The sequence below is a fragment of the Somniosus microcephalus genome, chromosome 4, assembly GCF_052327205.1.
Source record: "Somniosus microcephalus isolate GS21.2 chromosome 4, FLI_Smic_1.0, whole genome shotgun sequence".
NCBI classification, from domain to species: Eukaryota; Metazoa; Chordata; class Chondrichthyes; order Squaliformes; family Somniosidae; genus Somniosus; species Somniosus microcephalus.
The window spans coordinates 178,524,376-178,549,470 of record NC_140990.1 but is presented as its reverse complement, the minus strand read 5'-3'; the positions used below and the strand labels follow the sequence as shown (position 1 = coordinate 178,549,470).

At 46.1% G+C, this 25,095-nt stretch overlaps 2 protein-coding genes across 3 annotated transcripts in view; one reads left to right on the top strand and one right to left on the bottom strand.

Annotated features, from left to right (window-relative positions):
• Positions 1–11,337, top strand: part of slc19a1 (solute carrier family 19 member 1) — a 53,622-nt gene extending 42,285 nt beyond the window's left edge. Inside the window, exon 6 of the mRNA XM_085985535.1 lies at positions 1,092–11,337. Coding sequence (XP_085841661.1) covers positions 1,092–1,283 — 192 coding nt within the window. The 3' untranslated portion in view covers positions 1,284–11,337. The remainder of the gene's footprint in view (positions 1–1,091) is intronic.
• Positions 11,338–18,819: 7,482 nt separating this feature from the next.
• The window catches only part of col18a1a (collagen type XVIII alpha 1 chain a), a 381,250-nt gene continuing 374,974 nt past the window's right edge, over positions 18,820–25,095 (bottom strand). For both annotated transcript variants that reach the window (XM_085985533.1, XM_085985532.1), the window contains one exon: positions 18,820–23,143. In XM_085985533.1, coding sequence (XP_085841659.1) covers positions 22,930–23,143 — 214 coding nt within the window. In that variant the 3' untranslated portion in view covers positions 18,820–22,929. The remainder of the gene's footprint in view (positions 23,144–25,095) is intronic.

Below are 25,095 nucleotides of genomic sequence, written 5' to 3'. Positions count from 1 at the left end.
GCTTTCTTGGCAGTGTGAGGAGGAGGACTGGGTGTGATGATGCGGTTGCTGTGTGGAGTTCGCGGCAGACCATTCCAGCACTCGGCAGTGCTGACTCCATGGAAGTTACTATTCCCGGTGGAACCATGCTATTCCCCGCATTATCCCAGGAGGATGATTTACTCACCCTATGAAAGAAGGAAAGGCCTGCAGTTATACAGCACCTTTCACAACCTCAGGACGTCCCAAAGCACTTTACGGCCAATGAAGTACTTTTGACTTCTTGTCGCTGATGTTGTAACGTTGGGAAAGGCAGCTGTCGGTTTGTGCACAGCAAGATCCCACAAACAGCAATGTGATGATGACCAGATACTCTGTTTTTAGTGATGTTGTTTCAGGGATAAATAGTGGCCAGGACATCAGGGAGAACACTCCTGCTCTTCTTTGAAATAGTGCCCTGGGATCTTTTACCTGAGGGGGCAGACGGGGCCTCGGTTTAACGTCTCGGCTGAAAGATGGCACCTCCAACAGTGCAGCACTCCCTCAGCACTGCACCGCGAGTGTCAGCTTAGATTATGTGCACAAGTTTCTGGAGTGGGTCTTGAACCCATCACCTTCTGAGTCCGAGGCGAGAGTGCTGCCCACTGAGCCACAGCTGACACACATGGGTCTCCTATTGGTGACAGCCCGTCCTTGCACTTCAGATTTTGTATTTCAAGGTTCCTGGTCTGTGTGGGATTATATTGGGATGGCCCAGTAGAATGGATGAATCTCACCGTCTGAGGGGCGCTATCTTTTTCGCTGTGTTAGCAACATGCCCTTTCCTAAGTAGGGCACCAAAGTAGGCTGAGAGGACACAACGGGAAATGATCGAGGCTGCTGGCTTAATGTTTCTAATTACATGATGTTCCGGGAATTTAGATCGTGGTTTTCGGTGGGGGTTATATTCCGTCTGTCTGATTTTCCATGGGAAAAAACAGTAGCCCTGTTTATAATCTACAATGGGCCTGCTAGTTCCTATAATCTGGGCAACTAGTTTATAGTTCACTCCTGCTCGTTTTGCCATTGTAGTCGGCGGCTAACTCTTCTCTTTCCCTCCCTCGCCACCTCAGTTCTACTTCTACATTGGTTACTTCTCCCTGCTGGCAACCGTGTACCTTGTGAGGGGACTGTATGTTTTTGGCATCTACCACCGGGAGAAAAGAGCACGCGGCCCACAGAAGGAGGAGGAGACGGCCGACCGATCGGTGACGGAGCTGGACAGGACTGATGGTCACGCACACATCGCCTGCTCGAAGGCGTGAAGCGGAGATGGACATTGGCGGGGGTGAGGGGAGGGGAGGCGAGGTGAAGGGATGGGGTTGTCTCTCGTGCCTTAAAATAACAACATAGCCGGAGCAACAGATCTCCAAAATTTCAGGTTTTTAATTTTTTAGAAAAAGAAAAGTGTGTGAAAACGTTCGTTTGCAATTACATGGCAGATTGGCCACATTTCCAGCATTGGACAATATCTCCGAATCTTCTGACTGAGCGCCGGTTGCTGCCAGATGCTTTCGAAGTATACAGAAAGATCCCAAGACAGAATGTCTATAAAAACATGATTGGCATAGTTGTACCGCTGATTGCCAAAGTGGATTTGTTTTTACAGATCCACAAAGTCAGACAGCACTTCAGAATATTTTGCAAAACAGGACAAGCTGAGTGTTTGCCGCTGGGTCTGCAGGTGTTAGTTGGACTCGGAAACTAAGCTAAAGGCCGATCTCGGCCTTCCCACACACAGCCGCTCCCAGCCTTTGAACAGAGGCACGGAGAACATGTGACTTGTTTGTGTGACATCATCGTGACAAAAAAATGCCACGTGACTCTTCCAGCTTCTGCCCTTGTCCCAAACATAACCAGGTTTTTCAAGTATTGTTTCATGGGAGGTGCCCCTTTGATCAGAACCGGCCCGCTTCCCATTCCAAAACTTGCCGCTAACCGAGGGTGCAGAGGTCAAGAGTTCAATGAGAGGCATTCCATGAGATGGGATGAGGTAGGGGTAACATAGAGTTGGATTGTGATTAACCCTAATATGCTCTTGCCGCCAAATTGAAGACCTAGGAATTAGGGGAGAGATGTAGATTCTACACTACCATTTACTTTACTATGAAGTAATGTAATGTCAGTCATTTCAAGATTATGCACTTTAACTGGAAATAAGAATAGTTAGTTCTTGTGTTTAATTCACAAAACACGCCTTTATAGTCCTCTCAATGCTAGGTCCTTTGTACATTGACTTGACTGCCGTTGACTTAACTGAACAGCACATGCATACGGTTTGCCCTCCGGACTGTGGCTCACAAAGATGCTGACCGTCGGGACACTGGTCTAATGCGCTCAGTGTCCCGCACCACAAGTAAAGGACACGGAAATTTCTGGCTGATCTCGGGTCAGAAATTAGCCGGCCGGCACTTTCTGTGGTGGTGGATCTGCCAGGTCTAAGGGTGGTTCTTCCCTCACCCACGATTCACTATGTTGGGGTGCACAGAACCGGGTTCAAAGATGGCATCAGACCAATTTTCCAAACCTGTATTCCTGCCATTATTATAGGAGAGGGAGGATCATCTGTAAAATAAAACCACTTTATTAACGTGCTCCATTTCCATGACTGATAGAATTAAGACAAATCAATTCCACTGTAGCTTGCTTGGGTTATACTGGTTTGTACATCGACTAACATTGATACTGTTAAGATTTTTTTCAACACGCATTTAATGGATAGTATTGGAGATTTAATCGATAATTCCGAGGGGTTCTATTTTCAGATGTCATGAGGTCTAGTTAGCGATGATTTATGAAGAGAGCACCATGATATCCCATCACCACTTTTGAAAATTAAGACATTTTCTGGGGCTCCTTCAGCACTTCTTTTGAGTATTAAACACCTCTGATCCATGAAACCCTGACACGCTAGCCAGCAAAGCCGTCATTGTAAATTAGGGAACAAACCCAGAACTGTCAACATTGAGGGAATGTTAGGAATGAGATTTAGGATCAAGGAGAGTGGGGCAGATATATGGATTATTTTTAAGAATGAGGAACATCAAAATCGGTTATATTTTTGTAAACTAAAACTATAGATTGCCTGTGGATTTACACCTGTATCTGGAACATCTTTCTTATGTTTCTGAAATCTGATTGGCCTGTGCTAAGCATTGCAGTGGATGATGCCATGTGGTTAGCATGCACCGATTAGCATGCCAGGAGGAACAATCATACAAGGACAACCTTCTACTAGTGGGATGACTTGAGTCTCGGAGCCAATCGGTGCAGGTGTTATTTAAAAAGCCCACTGCTGTCACTCTGAGACATGTCTCCACGGTATACTCTGGTTGGACGTATTCCCGGAGGCTTCATCACATGACCTCCCACCTCGCCCAATCAAACAGCCTTTTTTCCCCTCCATTTCCAATATTTCTAGAACTAATAAAAGTGTTCAAAGAAAATGGGGGAAAAGAAACACCTTTTTTTTCTAATGCCCCTATGATTTTTATCCCTGGGTTGCTCACAGCTGTGTCTAGGAGATTATTCTTCAATTTCCCTGGGGAAATCCTGGAGAGCTGGCAACCCTGCAGTCCACTGATGACAATTTATCCAAATACAATCTCAACGGATACAGGTCTGTTGTCGGGTGCTAAATTTCCCTGGGAGCTGATCTAGAAGAAATCCTCAGCGGACCCCTTTATTTAAACTTGATCACAAGGCCCTGTTTCTCACTCACATTTTGTCAGGAAGGGGGTTGAGTTATAGTACAGTCAAGCTGATGACCGCACTCTCTGTAATAACCCGTTCCAAACTCTTTTGGTTTGTAATACTTTTTGCAGTTGTGGTGTTTCATGCACACGCTGTCAAATTTGTACTATAAATATTGCTCCTTAACCGATTAGTACCCAGTGCACCGAGATTTGTTGATGGTCCAGGTGAGCATTAAAGGCAAACTGGGCGACAACACACACCCTGGCAGCTGCCGCGGGTGATGATTGGTCAACAGACGAATGTTCTGGTTATTTGTTGGGCCGAAACAGTTGCATTCTGAAGCCATAACACAAGGGCAGCGTTTAAATCTAGTCCCAGGCTTTGGCGAGGCCTGCAGTTGAATCATACGCTCGCTTAGGGTTCCTAACTCTGGTTGGGTTATTCCTAGAGGTTTCATCACATGACCTCTCACCTCCAACCACCCCGCCCAATCAAAGAGCTTCTCCCTCCCACCACCCAACTTTATGACTAAAATATTCAAGGAAAATTTAAAAAAAAATGTTATTTCCCCTATGATTTTTCTCCTGGGTTTGCTTTCAGCGATTAATCTTTAATTCTTGAAGACTCCGGGACCATCCTGAAGGGTTGACAACCCTACATTCGCTACACGTTCAATGCAACGGCTCAGCCCCACCGAGCGACTTTCCTTTGTTCAATCTAGCACTGAACCAGTGAAATGATTGTCTTCAAATTTATTTTTTGGTTGTGCAGTGCCTCCTGCATGCAAAGAATTAATGTTGTCTTTACTAAGGTCCTAATGTAAAGATTGCAGGACTGAGATAGATTATTTTCAATGCTTATTTAGAATATATATATATACATATAAACATAATATATATTTGAATGAAATATGTGTATAGTTTTAAGGTTTAAGTTAACAGGCTGCTGGTTTAGCAAGGCTGGAGGTAGCTAATCGATGCATTGCTTTCGGCTAGGATTTAATGATTAGGTTTAACAATTAGAGAGCTGGTATTCTCTCTAATAGTGACATGGTGGTGCAGAGTGAAGGAGGCTGCAGTGTCAGGCTCCATATTACCAGAAGGATATTGAGTCACTGGAGAAGGAGCAAAAATGATTTACTGAAATGATACCAGTACTGAGAGGTTATACCTATCAGGAAAGACTGAACAGGCTGGGGCTCTTTTCTCTAGAAAAGAGAAGGCTGAGCGAGACCTTTTAAAAATTATGAAGCGGTTCGATAAGGTAGATGTAAAGAAGGTGTTTCCACTTATGGGGGAGTCTAAAACTAGGTGTTATAACTATAGGCTAGTCACTAATGCTATCGCTAATGGCCTAGCTCTAATTTTTAGTTATTTCCTCTGGTGGGGCAGTCCAGAACAAGGGGGCGTAACCTTAAAATTAGAGCTAGGCCGTTCAGTGGTGATGTCAGGAAGCACTTCTTCACATAAAGGGTCACATCCGGAAAATTATTCCCCCAAAAGCTGTTGAGGCTGGGGGTCAATTGAACATTTCAAAATTGAGATTGATTTTTGTTCAGTAAGGGTATTAAGGGTTACGGAACCAAGGCGAGTAAATGGAGTTAGGATGCAGATCAGCCATGATCTCATTGAATGGCGGAACAGGCCCGAGGGGCTGAATGGTCTCCTTGTATTCCTGTGAGTTGCAGGCCTCCTGGCTGGCATGGCCGTGTTAAGTGCTGTGCATTTTAGAAGACGATTGGATCAATGTGACAGGACCTCATGCTTTAGCCTTCAGAGCACGCATTCAATCAAAACAACAAGAAAAACCCTGATTTAAAATTGTCGATTTAAAAAAAAATATATATATATTTTTGCGCTCTTTTTAATCTTGGACGCCAGAAAATGATCTGGAATGAAATCCCAGGCAGGCAGGAATATTCTGCTGCCCGTGATCATTTGTCAAGTTACTCTGAGCGGGGACATTCAATTTAAAAAAAACAATGATGCAAACCGATTTCTTTATTTTAAGCTGAGGCGTGCTGCAGGAAACCGGTTTGCTCGAGTCTGTTTTTGTAACGGGTACACGGAAGGGAGCAGTGTTGGGGTTTGTATTCTGGAGCGAGGTCCGCGTGTAGGAGTTAGTGGGTTATGGGCAGTGCCCTGCTGAGGTCTGAGGTCCCTTTGTGGGCGTTTGAGGCCTTTGGCATCACTGCTCAGGATATACATCACTTTCCAAACCACAGCCTCCTAACATGTGTCCTATTTATGCCACAGGCACATGTTATAAACAGCAGGTCTCTCGCTGCCAAGAAGTGTTGCCAGCGAACATCTGGCTTGGTGTTTGTTGTTGCCCAGAATCTCTTGTCTTCTGCCTCTCCCATTTCCGCAGCGGATCCCATTAGCCTAGGAGAACGCAGTCCTGGGACATTGAATTGCACGTAGCTCTCAAATCAGCAGTTCATGTCAGCCGTGGCTCAGTGGGTACCCCTCTCGCCTCTGAGTTAGAAGGTTGTGGGTTCAAGCCCCACTCCAGGGACTTGAGCACAAAATCTAGGCTGACACTCCCAGTGCAGTGCCGAGGGAGTGCTGCACTGTCGGAGGTGCCGCCTTTCAGGTGAGACGTTAAACCGAGGCCCCGTTTGCTCTCTCAGGTGGATGTACAAGATCCCACGGCACTATTTCGAAGAGGAACAGGGGAGTTCTCCCCGGTGTCCTGCCCAATATTTACCCCTCAATCAACATCACTAAAAACCGATGATCTGGTCATTATCGCACTGCTGTTTGTGGGAGCTTGCTGTGTGCAAATTGGCTGCCGTATTTTCTACAGTAGAACAGTGACTACACTTCAAAAGTACTCCATTGGCCATAAAAGTATTTTGGGATGCCCTGAGGTCGGGAAAGATGCTATAGATAAGCAAGTCTGTTTTTTAATGAGAGGCTGAGTTGCGGCTCCGCCTGTCTAAAGCAGCTACCCCCCCCCCCACTTCACAGATCCGGCTGCACCATGGAGGCACCTTGTCTGTACGTGGGCTAGAACATGCCGGTGGTACAGCAGGTAAACCGTAACTGGTACCCAGTTATAACCGCTTTTCAATTCTCAGAGGAAGAACTTGCATTTCTATCGCACCTTTCACATCCTCAGCACGTCCCAAAGCGCTTTACAGCCAATGAAGAACTTTTAAGTTTAGTCACTGTTGCAATGTAGGAAACACGGCAGCCAGCACCCACAGACAGCAATGAGATAATAACCAGTTGATCTGTTTCAGTGATGTTGGTTGAGTGATCAATATTGGCCAGAACCCCCCTGTTCTTTTTTGAAATATTGCGTGGGAACTTTTACGTCCACCTGAGAGGGCAGACGGGGCCTCCGCTTAAAGCGCCATCCGAAAGACGGCATCTCCGCCAGTGCAGCACCCTCTCAGTACAGCCTAGATTATGTGCTCAAGTGTCGGGGGTGGGACTTGAACCCACAACCTTTGACGCCAAGGCAATAAGACATTTTAATGCTGTCAAAATCTGCACATTTTAGGCCTCGCAGTAATCACTCCCTGCAAGTTTGATTTTATAACTATATACAGAAACATTGAACATTAGGGACACCATCACAGTATATAAGCTGACATACTTCTTTCTAAATTATTATAGTGTAGTGTTATATATAGAAATGGGTGATATAAATTGCTGTTTATATTATTTACATGAGCTGGCCTATGATGGAATGGCTAGAGAACTGAGCAGCCTCTTTGCCAGTATTTCAGGGTCTGACCTGGGATGAACACAGACTCCAGCTATTAGCGCACAGCTAACAGTGGTGAGAATGTGGAACTCACTACTGGAGTAGTTGAGGTGAATAGTATAGATGCATTTAAGGGGAAGCTAGATAAACACACGAGGGAGAAAGGAATAGAGGATATGCTGATAGGGTGAGATGAAGTAGTGTAGGGGGAGGCTCGTGTAAAACATATACACCAGCATAGACCAGTTGGGCCGAATGGCCTGTTTCTGTGCTATAAATTCTTTTTAATATGTGTAATATATGTAATTCTCCAACATTGGGAGCAGATCAGTTGCTGTGTCTCAATTTTGTTAAATTGCAAAGTGTCTCCTCTTTTGGAGGGCAAGTCTTCTGGTTAAGAGAATAATGTAGCTACAGAAATAACCTACTTAAACAGAAGAGGAACCTAAGTTTCCCCCTACATTGGTTTCACCAGCCTTACTGTTATGGTGTGAAACTGTGACACGTGCAACAGAGTGATGTGCAGTTAGTGAACTGGTCTCCAACGCATTCTGTTGCCTGCTCATGCTTTAAGAATTCATTCTTTTACGTGGAACGGTCAGTGGTACAGTGACCATTCTATTACAGGGTCAGTGGTACAGTGGCCATTCTATTACAGGGTCAGTGGTACAGTGGCCATTCTATTACAGGGTCAGTGGTACAGTGGCTATTCTATTACAGGGTCAGTGGTACAGTGACCATTCTATTACAGGGTCAGTGGTACAGTGACCATTCTATTACAGGGTCAGTGGTACAGTGACCATTCTATTACAGGGTCAGTGGTACAGTGACCATTCTATTACAGGGTCAGTGGTACAGTGGCCATTCTATTACAGGGTCAGTGGTACAGTGGCTATTCTATTACAGGGTCAGTGGTACAGTGACTATTCTATTACACGGTCAGTGGTACAGTGACCATTCTATTACAGGGTCAGTGGTACAGTGACCATTCTATTACAGGGTCAGTGGTACAGTGGCCATTCTATTACAGGGTCAGTGGTACAGTGGCCATTCTATTACAGGGTCAGTGGTACAGTGGCCATTCTATTACAGGGTCAGTGGTACAGTGGCTATTCTATTACAGGGTCAGTGGTACAGTGACCATTCTATTACAGGGTCAGTGGTACAGTGGCCATTCTATTACAGGGTCAGTGGTACAGTGACCATTCTATTACAGGGTCAGTGGTACAGTGACCATTCTATTACAGGGTCAGTGGTACAGTGGCCATTCTATTACAGGGTCAGTGGTACAGTGACCATTCTATTACAGGGTCAGTGGTACAGTGGCCATTCTATTACAGGGTCAGTGGTACAGTGGCTATTCTATTACAGGGTCAGTGGTACAGTGGCCATTCTATTACAGGGTCAGTGGTACAGTGGCCATTCTATTACAGGGTCAGTGGTACAGTGGCCATTCTATTACAGGGTCAGTGGTACAGTGGCCATTCTATTACAGGGTCAGTGGTACAGTGGCTATTCTATTACAGGGTCAGTGGTACAGTGACCATTCTATTACAGGGTCAGTGGTACAGTGGCCATTCTATTACAGGGTCAGTGGTACAGTGGCCATTCTATTACAGGGTCAGTGGTACAGTGGCCATTCTATTACAGGGTCAGTGGTACAGTGGCCATTCTATTACAGGGTCAGTGGTACAGTGGCTATTCTATTACACGGTCAGTGGTACAGTGGCCATTCTATTACAGGGTCAGTGGTACAGTGGCTATTCTATTACAGGGTCAGTGGTACAGTGGCCATTCTATTACAGGGTCAGTGGTACAGTGGCTATTCTATTACACGGTCAGTGGTACAGTGGCCATTCTATTACAGGGTCAGTGGTACAGTGGCCATTCTATTACAGGGTCAGTGGTACAGTGGCCATTCTATTACAGGGTCAGTGGTACAGTGGCTATTCTATTACACGGTCAGTGGTACAGTGGCCATTCTATTACAGGGTCAGTGGTACAGTGGCCATTCTATTACAGGGTCAGTGGTACAGTGACCATTCTATTACAGGGTCAGTGGTACAGTGGCTATTCTATTACAGGGTCAGTGGTACAGTGGCCATTCTATTACAGGGTCAGTGGTACAGTGGCCATTCTATTACAGGGTCAGTGGTACAGTGGCCATTCTATTACAGGGTCGGTGGTACAGTGGCCATTCTATTACAGGGTCGGTGGTACAGTGGCCATTCTATTACAGGGTCGGTGGTACAGTGGCCATTCTATTACAGGGTCAGTGGTACAGTGGCCATTCTATTACAGGGTCAGTGGTACAGTGGCCATTCTATTACAGGGTCAGTGGTACAGTGGCCATTCTATTACAGGGTCACTGTCACAATTGCCTTTCTGTTTCGTACAGTCAGGGTCAGTTTCATGCCTCTATTCTGTATTAGACAGCCAGCCTCTTAATTGTCTCTTCCTATCCACCTTCCTACTTTAGCTGCACAGTTAAATGTATTTTGTTTTAAAGCTCAGTTTTATAACTTAGAAATAAAGAAAGGTACAACACAGGAATGCATTTTCTTTGCAGTATTGTGTAAATAAATTTCTTTGCTTTTGTATCAAAATAAATCTGTAACCCTTGAAGTTAAATATATGTTGTGGGATTTACTGGAATGTTCAGATCAGACTGCATGGTGCTGAGGCAGCCATTATTCCCAATCTTCCTTGTAGTGATACAGAATGATGTCCGTTTGTGTACACAACTGTTGTTAGGGGTCATGAGGTTTCCATACACATGGAATTCTCTTTGACTGTTTTCCTCCCCTCCAAAACGACCTGGAAACCAGTCATTTATGAGAAGAACGTCTTACATTTATATAACACCTTTTCCGACCTCAGTGCCCTTTACAGCCAGTGAAGTACTTTTGAAGAGTAGTCATTGTTATAATGTAGGAAATGCGGTAGCCAACTTGCACACAGCAAGATCCCACAAACAGCAATGTGATACTGACCAGATCATCATCTGTTTTTAGTGATGTTAGTTGAGGGATAAATATTAGCCAGGACACCAGCGGCAACTCCCCTGCTCTTCTTTGAATAGGGCCACGGGATCTTTTACATCCACCTGAGAAGGGCAGAGGGAGCCTCGGTTAAGCTTCTTATCCGATGGATGGCACCTTTGACAGTGCCGCATTCCCTCAGTACCGCACTGGGAGTGTCAGCCTAGATCTTGTGCTCAAGTCTCTGGAGTGGGACTATGAACCCACAACCTTCTGACTCCGAGGCGAGAGTGCTACCCACTGAGCCACGGCTGCCAACTAAGTGAGGTTGGTCGGCTGCAGCCTGGTATTGATGGAACGTAGAGACAAATTTCTATTTTCACAGTACTTCTGATGGAATCGAAAATCGGGAGAGATGTAAAAGCCGCCTGCCGATTCGCTAGCGCCCATTTTACACTATTGCACAGTCGGAATTGGGCCCTCAGACGTCTGAACTGGGAGTTTTTGCTTCCTCGGGTAGCGCGCTGCTTAACAAGCTCCCAGAAAATCTCTCTGTGCACTGTTTACGGTGCTGTGGTTGCCTCTAGTTAATGAGGGCATTGAAAAAGATGCAGCAAAAAAGTTGGCCTGAAAGCATTGAGCAAAGCTCTGCCCGAGGAAGTGAAACCTCTTGCCTGCTTTCTGCAGGTTACAGTGTTATAGAAGATACCCGAGTCTCGCATATCGAACGATACCACAGGTCAGTTTTGCAGTATTACATTTTATGCGTGCACTATTTTTTTTGAAGTTAAATCAATCCACAATTTTGAAACGGGTTAAAGATTTTAAAGCTTCATTGCTCTCATATTTTTCTCTCTACGCAATGGTACATTCTGCATTGTAATTATTGATTTATTATTAAAATAAAGTATGAAAGATATTGAAGCTTGACAAGTTTGGTGTTTTTTGTTACCCCTGTCGTGTTTTTTAAAGTAAAAACCTTAGAGGCTCTGTGTGACACCAGAGGAACCTAGGCTGAATTGCTGGTCTCTCTCTGTTGGCTTTAAGGATTCTTGTATGACATAAGTTTTATAAATCACTGGTTAGGCCTCAGCTGGAGTATTGTCTCCAAAGCGAGATTTAATAGAGGTGTTTGTTTTGAAAGGAGTAGATCGGGAGATACTGTTTCCACTGGCAGGAGGGTCGGTAACCAGAGGACCCAGATTTAAGATAATTGGCAAAAGAACCAGAGGCGGAGATGAGGAGAATTTTTTACGCAGCGAGTTGTTATGATCTGGAATGCTCTGCCTGAAAGGGTGGTGGAAGCAGAATTAACAGTAACTTTTAAAAGGGAATTGGGTAAATACGTGAGGTGGAAACATTTTCAAGGCTATGGGGGGGGGAAAAAGCAGGGGAGTGGGACTAATTATATAGCTCGTTCAAAGAGCTGGCGCAGGTATGATGGGCTGAATGGCCTCCTGTGTCGTCTGTCTGAGTTTGGACAGTTCAGAGCTGTTTTGCACCCACTGCATGAAACTGCCGCTAAATGAGCAATCATGGACCGGGAGAGACCGCACAGGCTGAGGAAGGGACAGAAATGATTGCAATGATGCAGTAGGAGGCGCTCTTCTGAGCTTGGTGTTAAGGCATGGGGTTGGAGCACAGCGAAGGGACTGTCGCTCTCTGTCTGACCTGTGCTGCTGGGGGTACAGTAACACGGTGGTTATGTTCTAGAGGCCTGGACTAATGATCCGGAGACATGAGTTCAAATCCCACCACGGCAGCTGGGGAATTTAAATTCAGTTAATTAAATAAATCTCAAATTAAAATGCTAGTATCGGTAATGGTGACCGCAAAATTATCAGATTGTCGTAAAAACCCATCTGGTTCACTAATGGCCTTTAGGGAAGGAAATCTGGCGTCCTTACCCGGCCTGGCCTATATGTGACTCCAGACCCACAGCAATGTGGCTGTCTCTTAACTGCCCTCTGAAATTCCCTAGCAAGCCACTCAGTTGTACCAAACCGTGACAAAGTTGTACCAAACCGTGACAAAGAAGTATAATAAGAACATAACTGGACGGATCACCTGGCATTGACCTCGGCATTGGACACGACAAAGGCACACCCAGCCCAGTCAACCTTGCAAAGTTCTCCTCACTAACATCTGGGAACTTGTGCCCAAATTGGGAAAGCTGCCCCACAGACTAGTCAAGCAACAGCCTGTCATGGTCATACTCACAGAATCACACCTTTCAGCCAATATCCCAGGCTCCTCCATCACCATCCCTGGGTATGTCCTGTCCCACGGGCAGGACAGACCCACCAGAGGTGGTGGCACAGTGGTATACAGTCGGGAGGGAGTGGCTCTGGGAGTCCTCAACATTGACTCCGGACCCCATGAAGTCTCATGGCATCAGGTCAAATATGGGCAAGGAAACTCCTGCTGATTACCAGACACAGCTAAGCAATCACACAACCAACGGATCAGATCAAAGCTCTGCAGTCCTGCCACATCCAGTTATGAATGGTGGTGGACAATTAAATAAATAACAGGAGGAGGAGGCTCCATGAACATCCCCATCCTCATTGATGACAGAGCCCAGCACTCGAGTGCAAAAGACAAGGCTAAAGCATTCGCAACCATCTTCAGCCAGAAGTGCCGAGTGGATGATCCATATCGGCCTCCTCCTGAGGTCCCCACCATCACAGCAGCCAGTCTTCAGCCAATTTGATTCACTCAACATGATATCAAGAAATGGCTGAGCGCACTGGATACAGCAAAGACTATGGGCCCTGACAACATCGTGGCTGTCGTGCTGAAGACTTGTGCTCCAGAACTAGCCGCGCCTCTAGCCAAGCTGTTCCAGTACAGCTACAACACTGGCATCTACCCAGCAATGTGGAAAACTGCCCAGGTATGTCCTGTTCACAAAAAGCAGGACAAATCCAACCCGGCCAATTACCGCCCCAGCAGCCTATGCAGACTGTTCGCAACCTTGGTGCCATATTTGACCCCGAGGTGAGCTTCCAGCCAGATATCTGCTCCATCATCAAAAACCACCCACTTCCACCTCTGTAACATTGCCCTACTCCGCCCCTCCCTCAGCTCATCTGCTGCTAAAACCCTCATCCACGCCTTGACTATTCCAACACTCTCCTGTCTGACCTCCCACCTTGCACCCTCCGTAAACTTGAGCTCATCCAAAACTCTGCTGCCCGTGTCCTGACTCGCATCAAGTCCTGTTCACACATCATCCTGTGCTCGCTGACCGACATTGCCTCCCGGTCCGGCAACAACTCCAATTAAAAATTCTCATCCCTGTGTTTAAATCCATCCATGGCCTTGCCCCTCCCTATCTCTGTAACCTCCTCCAGCCCTACAACCCCCTGGAACTCTCCATTCCTCTGATTCTGGCCTCCTGTGCATCACACCACTTCCTTCGCCACACCATTGGTGGCCGTGCATTCAGCCAACTGGGCCCAAAGCGCTGGAATTCCCAGCCTAAACCTCTCCGCCTCGCTACCTCTCTCTTCTCCTTTAAGGCCCTCCTTAAAACCTGCCTCTTTCACTAAGCTTTTGGTCACCTCATCTAATATCTCATATTTGTCTGACTACACCCCTTTGAAGCCTTGGGACATTTTTTCTATGTTAAAGGCGCTTTGCTGCAGGAGGCTTGAGCGTGGAATGTTGCGCCAGGATTTTTATATCTGACTGTGTTGACAGGTTTTATGTCATCATCTTGCTTCGAGTTCCAATTGATGCCAGTTCAAATCGACTAGTTTGAGTGAGTCTTTTCTGCTTCTAACTGGACTTTGAAGCACGGTAGCCTCAATTTTAGTGCTCAATGGAAGAGGCACCATCAGAATCCAAGTGGAATACAGATTAATATATCGTGGGTTCAAGTCCCATTTCAGAGACTTCAAGACATAATCTAGGCTGACACTCCCAGTGCAGTACTGAGGGAGTGCTGCACTGTTGGAGGTGCCGTGTTTCAAATGAGATGTTAAACCGAGGCCCCATCTGCTCTCTCAGGTGGACATAAAAGGTCCCTCGGCACTATTTGAAGAAGAGCAGGGGAGTTCTCCCCGGTGTCCTGGCCAATATTTATCCCTCAACCAACATCACTGAAAGCAGATTATCTGGTCGTTATCATACTGCTTTTTGTAGGATCTTGCAGTGCACAAATTGGCTGCCAAATTTCCTACATTACAACAGTGACTGTAAAGGGCTTTGGGACGTCCCGATGTCATAAAAGGCGGTAAATAAATGTAAGTTCTTTCTTTCCAGTACTGAAGCTGGTTAGCTGACTCACAGCGCCACCTGCAGATACTCAGAGGTCTGAGCAGGCACTGATTCCTTGCAAGGCAATATACTTCAGGGCTAGAAATTCATTGTAGCCCAGGAATGGGCGGTATCTTTAGAAAAGTTTGAGAATTAGTGTCAGGCGCTAATGCTTTAGACTGCACGCAAAATTAATTCTCACTGCTCAAAGAAATGATTGGAGCACTAAATCAAGTCTTAAAGGCCTAGCTCAGTGGCGTTACACTGAAGGGGTGGACCAATATCGGGTGCAGTCTAATCGCAACTCATCATTGCCACAGGCTTTTCCCAGTACTTAAAGGGGAGGTTCATTGATACTGCAGCACCTCATTCCCAGCATTGCTGGCTGTGCAGCTGCCTCAGCAAGGAGAAGCACAACAAGGAGAAGGAGCCGGAGGACTGAAGCAGGTGTGCTCATGGCAGCTCCACCTCAGTCGGGTGGTCAGGGTGATTGAATGCTTCAACAAATGCTGCATACCACCATCTGTACCACAAGCTTCACACACTGCCCAAAGCACCAGATCCCCAGCACACACCCACCAACAATCTCTACCTAACAACACTCACACCCACATCTCACGCCTTGCACACAATGGCAGCTATTCCACTAGGGCAGGCACAAGGGTCATTAGTTATTAGAATTAATGTGATATGTGTGCTATGTTTATGCTTAAATTTATTAATGGAGTTTGCAATATTTTGTGGTCTCTCTTATTTCATCTTTGTGCCCAGGAGGACGCTGTGATATGGCATGACACAGGGATGGTATGATGGGAATGTGGTGAGAAAAAGGGATCTGGGGTTTAAGTCATCCTGGTGTGAGGCTGGCGGTCTGTTTGGAGGAGGTGGCAGAGTTCTGTGACCACCATCTTGGTGATGAGGAGCCATCTAATACACTGCTCCTCACTTAATTGAAGGTAGGAGGAGTGCTGTCGGAATACCCTTGGAGGGTAAGGCCTCCTGGTGAGAGCCCTGATGTCCCTCCTCATTCCTCTGCGCACATGTTCCCGTATTTCTCATTGTCTACCCTCCCTCCACCACAGATCCTGGAGGGCGAGGTGGCATGCCAGTGCAGCCCCCATTAATGTTGCCAAGTGTAGCAGTTTGAATCTTTGAACAATAAATGTTGCCACTTTGCACTTGCCAGAAGACTGCTGATACAAAAAAAGCTCGAAGTTACTCATACAAACTGTTCCACTGGGTGAAACTGACAAGAAACCACTGAAACTAACCTGCCCTGCCAGCTGCGAGTGATTAATGCTGATGCCTCTAAATAACATCGCTGGACCCAGCTTCTTGCAACTGTATGTCAGCTCTCACTGTCGCTGTCTGGTCAAGGTGCTAAGGTAAGTGGCGACAATTAATTTTACAGATTGGGCGCCCAGTGCTAATGTCACGATCTGCCCTAGTGTTGAAGTCCCCGGAGGTACCTCGTACTGGCGGCGCAACCGGCGGGGGGGCTGGATTTGCCTCGCCCCGGCGCTACTGCATCAGCGCCCTGTTACCGCCATCTGCAGGTGCTAATGGGAAGCGCTAAGCTACCGAATTTTTCCCTTTTATCTCCCCAAGGTTCTCACCTACCACAGATATGGACTCTTATTGTGGGTCAGTTCTCCAGGTGTCTGCAGCCCTCTTTCTGCACATGGCCTTTCTTCATGAATGAGCTTGGACAGTGGGTGCTAGCAGGATATTCAACATAGTGTCCCCAGTGGCTCAGTTGGTAGCACTCTCACCTCTGAGGTCAAAGGTTGTGAGTTCAAGTCTCAATGTGATACCTGCCTGACTTAATCCAGGTTGACACTCCAGTGCAGTACTGAAGGAGTGCTGCACTGTTGGAGGTCTTTTGAATGAGATGTTAAACCAATGTAAGTGGAGAGTATTCCATCACACTCCTGACTTGTGCCTTGTGGATGGTGTAAAGGCTTTGGGGAGTCAGGAGGTGAGACACTCGCCGCAGAATACCCAGCCTCTGACCTGCTCTTGTAGCCACAGTATTTATGTGGCTGGTTCAGTTAAGTTTCAGATCAATATGACCCCCAGGATGTTGATGGTGGGGGATTCAGTGATGGTAATGCATTTGAATGACAAGGGGCGGTGGTTAGACTTTCTTTTGTTGGAGATGGTCATTGCCTGGCACTTGTGATGGAATACTCTCCACTTGCCTGGATGAGTGCAGCTCCAACAACACTCAAGAAGCTCGCCACCATCCAGGACAAAGCAACCTGCTTGATTGGCACCCCATAAACCACCTTAAACATTCACTCCCTCCACCATTGGCGTACAAGATGCACTGCAGCTCACCAAGGCTTCTTCGGTAGCACCTCCCAAGCCCCCGATCTTTAGCAACTAGAAGGACAGGGGCAGCAGGCTCATGGGAACACCACCACCTCCAAGTTCCCCTCCAAGTCACACAGCATCCTGACTTGGAAATATATCGCCGTTCCTTCATCGTCACTGGGTCAAATTCCTGGAACTCCCTCCCTAACAGCACGGATTGCAACGGTTCACGAAGACGGCTCACCACCACCTTCTCAAGGGCAACTAGGGATGGGCAATAAATGCTGGCCTTGCCAGCGACGCCCACATCCTGAGAATGAAAAAATAATGTCACCACTGACCTCTGGTTCGCGAACAGGAGTGGCTTCCCCTTGTTCCCCCGCCTACCTCAAGGACACTAAGGTCGATTGTTGACTTATGGTGTAATGTTACCTTCTTGATTTCTGTTTTCCCCCCTTTCTTACCCTGAACCATTCGAAGAAGAGCAGGAAGTTTTCCTGTGGTCCTGGTCAACATTCTTCCTTCAACCCACGGCACCAGATAAAGATGACCTGCTCAGTCATTCATTTGCTGTCTGTGAGACTTTGCAGTGTGCAAATTGGCTTTGTCTACATAACAGTGACTACACTTCAGAAATATTTTTTTTGCAATGCGCTAAGACCGTGATAAGATGCTGTATAAATACGAATTCTTCTCAACAACTTACCACATCGTTTTTTGTTGTAACACTTTTATGAAATCGTGGCTGCTGAATTCACTGATAGTATAGTGAAAGGACTATCATAGAAAGACAGCAGTAGTGTGTTTCAATGCCTGTTGTATTGGTGATGTTGGCCTAAACATGAGTACGGTGTCATGAGAAATATGGTGATGCAAGGGAAACGATGAATATATTGCTAAGTTAATCTTTGTTGCCAAACTTTGGCTTTTTTGCACAAATTTTATATAATATACATCTAACGGATGGCTTGGGAACCATCCAGCAGCAGATGTTTTGAGTTGGATATCCTTTTCAAAGAAAGAAGATCATGGTTCTAATAATGACTAAACAAGGCTTTACTTTAGAAGCTGCAATTCTAAACTGACGTCTGCTGTTAGACTGGCACTGAGCAAACCGTTCCTATTAGTTTGGTAGCCATATTACAAATAATACTGGTGTCCTGGCAGCACTGAGGGAGTGCTGCACTGTCAGAGGTGCCGTCTTTCCGATCAGACTTTAAAACGAAGCCTCGTTTTCTCGGCTGGCACTATTCTGAAGAAGAGCAAGGGAGTTCTCCCCGGTGTCCTGGGCAATATTTATCCCTCAATCGACATCACTAAAATGGATCATCTAGTCAGTGATCTCATTGCTGTAGGTGGGACTTTGCTGTGAGCAAATTGACTACCACATTTCCCCACAATAGTGACAATAAACAAAAAAAAATGACGCATTATATGTAACCTGTTTTGAGGATGTTGGTTGAGGGAACGTCCCTGCTCTTCTTCGAAATAGTGCCACGGGATCTTTTACTTCCACCCGAGAGAGCAGACGGGACCTCGGTTTAATGTCTCATCAAAGACGGCACCTCCGACATTGCAGCGCTCCCTCAGCACTGCACTGGAGTGTGAGCTGGGATGCCAAATGAAAGGATAGTGAGCAGAGATGGAAAGAAAATTGTTTTTCAGAAATACACACATTATTGTTATAGAAATAAATATAGAAATGGACTTGGAAAGACAGGCCTTGTTTTATAAAACAGCAACAAAAAGAAATCAAGCACATCAAATAACAAACAGAATTTGCTGGTATCAAACGCTTCCTCCCAAAATAAACAAGCGAGAGATAAGATTTAAAAGAGGACTTTATAATCTTTATTCAGTATTTTGTGAGAAGTGTTTATAGAGCCTCAAGGTTACAGAAAGCTACAGAACACGCTGCTCACATTGACAGGCTTTAATCGTAGCACCTTTGCGTTTAGTAACGGATCGGTTTCAACACAAAATACAGTGCGGACTCGGAAAGATTAAATGTTGCATTCAGTGCAGCTATGAAAGGTGGGACCATTCACTTCGCCAAAACAGTTGGAATACTAATCGTGCCCGGTGACCTCAGGTGAATGCTTAGCACGTGAAACAACTCTTCACTCTTTGCTGTTCTATAGTTACAGTCGGGGGCTCTTGGCTCTATGTGGAGGTCCTGGGTAAGTGCCAAGTGATAGGGGGCAGGATACTGGGGCCGTTTTTTTTTAATTGCGCAAATTGCAAGAAACAAGCTTCAGATTTGTTAATTTTCTGCCGGATTCTCCGAAGTAATTAGGTTTCCATTTTTCGTGTGCCAAAATGCAACTCATTCACACAACGCACACACGCATAAGTGAATATTCAGTGATTTAACTTTCACTGCTTTGTAAACATTGAAACCTAAGCAAACTGTGTTGAAATGGAGATGAGCAAACACGGCCATCTTTCTGGTTGGCTGACTCACACTCCTATTGGACGAGGGTTGCCAATCCTCCAGGACTGCCCTGGAGTCTCCAGAAATGAAAGGCTAATCTCCAGGACACTACTGCCAGCAACCCAGGAAATAAAAAGAAATCGTTTGTACACTTCTGTTTATTAGTTATAAAAATATCGGACATGGGGGAAAAGGGCTGTTTGACCGACAGTGAAGAATCATCCAATTAAGTTATGAAGAGTCTCTTCACTTTCTGATTGGTGGAGGAAGGCGGTGCACCACAAAGATGGAGGTGTAGGACAGCCAATGGCGGGAGTGGGGGGGAGGGGCAATTGGAGGCCGGAGGTCATGTGATGACACCTCCGGGAATATGTCCAACCAGAGTTGGCAACCCGACTATTGGACCAATGTAACCAATCAGGCGTCAGCTGGCATGGGCTTCACATTTATGACCGCTTGACCTAGTGGCTGGCAGCCAATCAGGTGCTTCACATGCACAGTTACCTGACTAAGGTACATAACACACTGGAGCGATCAGACCATGACAGGAGAAACTAAACAGGGAAAACTCCACCATCTTCTCTCATTTAGAGTGGTTTAGGTATTTGCAGGGAAAGTATTTGAACATGCACTCTTAAAAATAAAGTGCACCGATTCTTTTGACTGAAACTGTGCCAACACAAGCTTCACTTTCAGCATGTACCAACACTTCATACACGGCTATAGAGTTCAAGGGGACATGGGTCGACAGCAGTAGTGCAAATTGGGCTCCTGGCAACTCGGCAGCCCGCTAGACATCACGCTTGGTTAGTGAAAATTGGGCGGGGTGTAAAACCGGCTGCCGATTTGCTATGAGCCCATTGGCGAAGACCAACTCCACCCTTGAACTGTCTTTTCATCGCTGGTACCTGGGTTTGACTCCCAACGCAAGGAGATGGAACGAAAGTCTCCTGTGCACATCTGTTTCAGGGACCCATGTGAAGAGAGTTTGGGGGCGGCCAGCCAACCAGAAACAGCTGCAAATGGTTAACCACCCATGTAATTTTGCGCTAAATTGGCAACGGCTGGTGTGGGAAGTACACGTTGGGACAGGAGGGGGGTTACTTTTGAGACTTGGGTGAAGGCACGTTGTTGGGATAGAGCAAGAAGCATTTGGTTTGCAGTATACCTGATTTGAGAACGTGGATACTGAAAGTGTTTCTTTGCTTGCCACTCCACTCCCCCCCACAAAAAAATACAAACATAAAGCAGCACACACCAGTCAGGTCACCTCAGAGGAGATATAACCTATGTCAAAATAACTGGGAGCAGGAGGGAAAGAATCCCCTTTTCTATTTTATTATTCAATCTCAGGATATGAGCGTCGCTGGCAAGACCGGCGTTTATTGCAGGCCTGAGGAGGAGGTGGTCGGCCTTCTTCTTGAACAGCCGAGAGCGGTTAAGAATCAACCATGTTGGTGTGTCAGACTGGTGCCACACGTAAGCCAGATCGGGTAAGGTCAGCTTCCCTAAAGGACATCAGTGAACCAGTTGGGCTTTTAACCACAATCTGACGACCTCATGGTCACTTTTACCGAGTCAAGCTTTTCATTTCCAGATTCCAGATCTTTTAAACTGGATTCAAACTCTCAAACTGCCGTGGCGCGATCTGAACTTCACATTCTCTGGATTACTAGTCCAGTAACAACCACTACACTACTGTACCCTGACTGTCTTGGGGCTGCACCCTGGCTTTAATAAATTACGGTCATCTAACTAACCCTGACAGGACAAAAGGTAGCTTCCCAGGAAGTTCTCCAGGCTGGACAATGACTGCAGTTGACAGCCTTTAGTCTGCGCAAGGGCACAAGCGTTGACAAACTCCTGGAAGGTTCTGCTATTTCTCTGCCGTGCTGTAAAATTAGTTTTGACAGATGTTCTTATTTTAGCAAAACTTTACTGGGAATTACCTCAGAGACTCGGGTGATGTGTTTTAAATTCTCAAATTTCATCCATCCATATATTTAAAAAAAAACATACACACATACAGAAAATGGCCTGGACATATACCAATTTTTCTTCGACAGCACCTCCCAAACCCGCGACCTCTACCACCTAGACGTAGCAGCAGGCACATGGGAACACCACCACCTCCAAGTTCCCCGCCAAGTCACACACCATCCTGACTTAGAAGTATATCGTCGATCCTTCATCATCGCTGGGTCAAAATCCTGGAACTCCCTCCCTAACAGCACTGGGAGTACCTTCACCACACCGACTGCAGCGGTTCAAGAAGACGGCTCACCACCACCTTCTCAAGGGCAATTAGGGATGGGCAATAAATGCTGGTCTTGCCAGCGACGCCCACATCCCATGAATGAATATTGAAGTATGCTGGGGGTGAACGGGGCAAAAAAAATTATAATTTTGCTTCACAAATCTTTCACCTTTTGAAAAGGCTCATAATTTATTGTCCTGTTTGGATTTTATGGGCCTGGAGGTTTTGTAAAGGGCCGTTACTGAGTGCTACTGCCTCATTGGAGGTTAAATCCAAAATGAAAACACCAAGATCTATTTGTATCGGTAACTTGAGCCATATGACTATGAATTGGAATATAGATTTAAGACTTTAGATCTGGCCCCCAAGGCTTCCTTACATGCATCTGTGTTCCACACAAAGACAAAGACTTGGGTGTCCTTGATTTAAGAAAAGCTAGTGAGCTCCTCCAATTCAGCACATGGGGGGGGGATGGGGGAGGGGCTAGGCAATTCACTGCTTGTAGCTAACAAGACCACCTTTAATGCATTTCACCTCTCTCTGCCCATTGGTAGAGGGAACAAGCAATCTCCGGCAAAAAAACACTCAGATGCGCCGAGTCTGACAATGGTTCTGGGTGTGTGGGAATCGACGGCAAACAGCTGGGCCCTCGGAGAGACCTCGCCGAGCACAAGGCCGCCTCTCACGTCACACTGCCATTCTTACCCACTCGTGTGTGTGTGTGTGTGTGTGTGTGTGTGTGTAAAAAACAGAAAGTTGAACACGACCATTTGCATTTTTGATTTTCAAATGATTAAAAAAAAGTATCCTAGATCAGCTCGTGTCATTTTACTTGCAATTTTGCAAAAAAAAAAATGTTTTTGTAAAAAATACTTTTGAACGATACTACAAAAAAAAGGAGCAAGTTACACAGGAATTTGATAAAACAGGGTTAACTTTCAGAAGCAGCAAATTTAAAAAAAAATACATTTGCACGCACAAACATTCCATATACAAATATTAATCGTTACATGTACACATTGGAGATTTGCATTAACTGAGGCGCTTCAAGGACCCTCCCAGTGCATGCTGGGACACCTCCGTGAGCGGCTTTCTTATTTATTTAAAACCGATCTCTTTGGCCTTTTTTTCTCTTCCGTTTTCTTTTTCAAATCATTTAAAAAAATTACAACTGTACAGAAAATTTATTTTCATCACCAGTGCCGAGGGTGGCAGCGCTCTCTACAGATGGACGGGAGGGCGGGTTTTTACTTTCGAGAGTGAGGCAGGTAGCTGTTCTCGATGCACAAGATGACGAAGGAGCTCGAGCAGTGGCTGGGCCGCTGTTCCAGGAGTTGGCCACTGAGCAGAGAGGAGGCCATGCCCGTCATGTCATCTCGAGCTTCCCTCCAGGCCTCGCAGTAGCTCTCCGACAGACGGCGTCCTTTGGTGTCCGACCCGTGCCAGATGAACTTATCAGGCCTAAGAAATTGGGGGGGGGGGGGGGGGGGGGGGGGGTTGGTGGGGGTAGGGGAAAAAATGACAGGAAAGTCAGATGATGAAATGGTCACAAAGAAAGAAAGGACTTTTAGTGTCAGCTGTGATTCAGTGGGTATCACTCTCGCCTCTGAGTCAGAAGGTCGTGGGTTCAAGTCCCACTCCAGAGACTGGAGCACAAAATCTAGGCTGACACTCCAGTGCAGTGCTGAGGGAGTGCTGCACTGTCGGAGGTGCCATCTTTCAGATGAGACGTTAAAACGAGGCCCTGCCTGCCCTCTCAGGTGAACGTAAAAGATCCCAAGGCGCTATTTGAAGAAGAGCAGTTCTCCCTGGTGTCCTGGCCAATATTCATTCTTAGTACTGCACTAAAGTGTCAGCCTAGATTTTGTACTCGAATCTCTGGAGTGGGGCTTGAACCCACAACCTTCTGACTCAGAGGCGAGAGTGCTACCACAGTGACTACACTTTAAAATGTACTTCATTGAATGCCAAATGCTTTGGGACGTCCTGAGGTCATGAAAGGAGCTATATAAATGCAAGTCTTTCCATTTGCAAACTAAACCATGGCTGCTGCCCTATTGCTGTAACCTTCTTCAACAATACAACCCTTCCCTTCTTCTGCCTCTGACCTCATGTGCAACCCCCCTTCACTCCCTTCCACCATTGTTGCCACATCTTCAGCCTCCAAGGCCTCACTTTTGAATTCCGTCCCTCATCCCTCCGCCTCCCGAACTCCCGCTCCTCCTTAAAGCCCAAGCCTCTGGTCACCCCTCCTAATAGCTCCTCCTTTGGCTCAGTATCCATTGTTATCATAGAATCATTACAGCACGGAAGAAGGCCATTCGGCCCATCGAGCCTGTGCCGGCTCTCTGCAAGAGCACTTCAGCAAGTCCCACTCTCCCGTTCTTTCCCCGTAGCCCTGCAAATGTTTTTCCTTCAGATACTTATCCAACTCCCTTTTGAAAGCCGTGATTGAATCTGCCTCCACCACCCTTTCAGGCAGTGCATTCCAGATCATAACAACTCGCTGAGTAAAAAAGTTTTTTCTTGCGTCACTTTTGGTTCTTCTGCCAATCACCTTAAATCTGTGTCCTCTGGTTCTCGACCCGTCTGCCAATGGGAACAGTTTCTCTCTATCTACTCTGTCCAGACCCCTCATGATTTTGAACACCTCTATCAAATCTCCTCTCAATCTTCTCTGCTCTAAGGAGAACAACCCCAGCTTCTCCAGTCTATCCACATAACTGAAGTCCCTCATCTCTGGAATCATTCTCGTAAATCTTTTCTGCACCCTCTCTAAGGCCTTCACATCCTTCGTAAAGTGTGGTGCCCAGAATTAGACACAATTCTCCAGTTGAGTCCGAACCAGTGTTTTCTAAAGGTTCATCATAATTTCCACACTTTTGTACTCTATTCCTCTATTCAAGAAGCCTAGGATTCCGTAAGCTTTTTTAACTGCTTTCTCAACCTGCCCTGCTACCTTCAATGATTTGTGCCCACATACCCCCAGGTCTCTCTGTTCATGCACCCCCTTTAGGACTGTACACTTTTGTAGTGTCCGTGTGTAGATAAAGACACTGAAGACAGGAGTTGGTTCATAGGTATTTACTAAGCAAGTCTGGGGGGGGTTCTAAAGGATATACACAATACACAGGCTTATATAGCCCAAGTGGCAATTACCGGCATTACGCACACCTGGGGCTCTTAAAGGCACATACACCACAATTGCTCTTAAAGGCACATACACCACAATTCCTCCCCTTCTAGCTAACTAGTACATCATATTTTAAGTAATTATTAATTACATGTTATATGCAAAATAATATACATTGCTGTATTAATTAATTATAAGTTAGTCTCTCAGGAGGCTTCCTGACTCGGTCCGGATAACGCCTCGGGGGTGTAGTAGCTTCTGGTGGTGTAGTAGGTTCTTC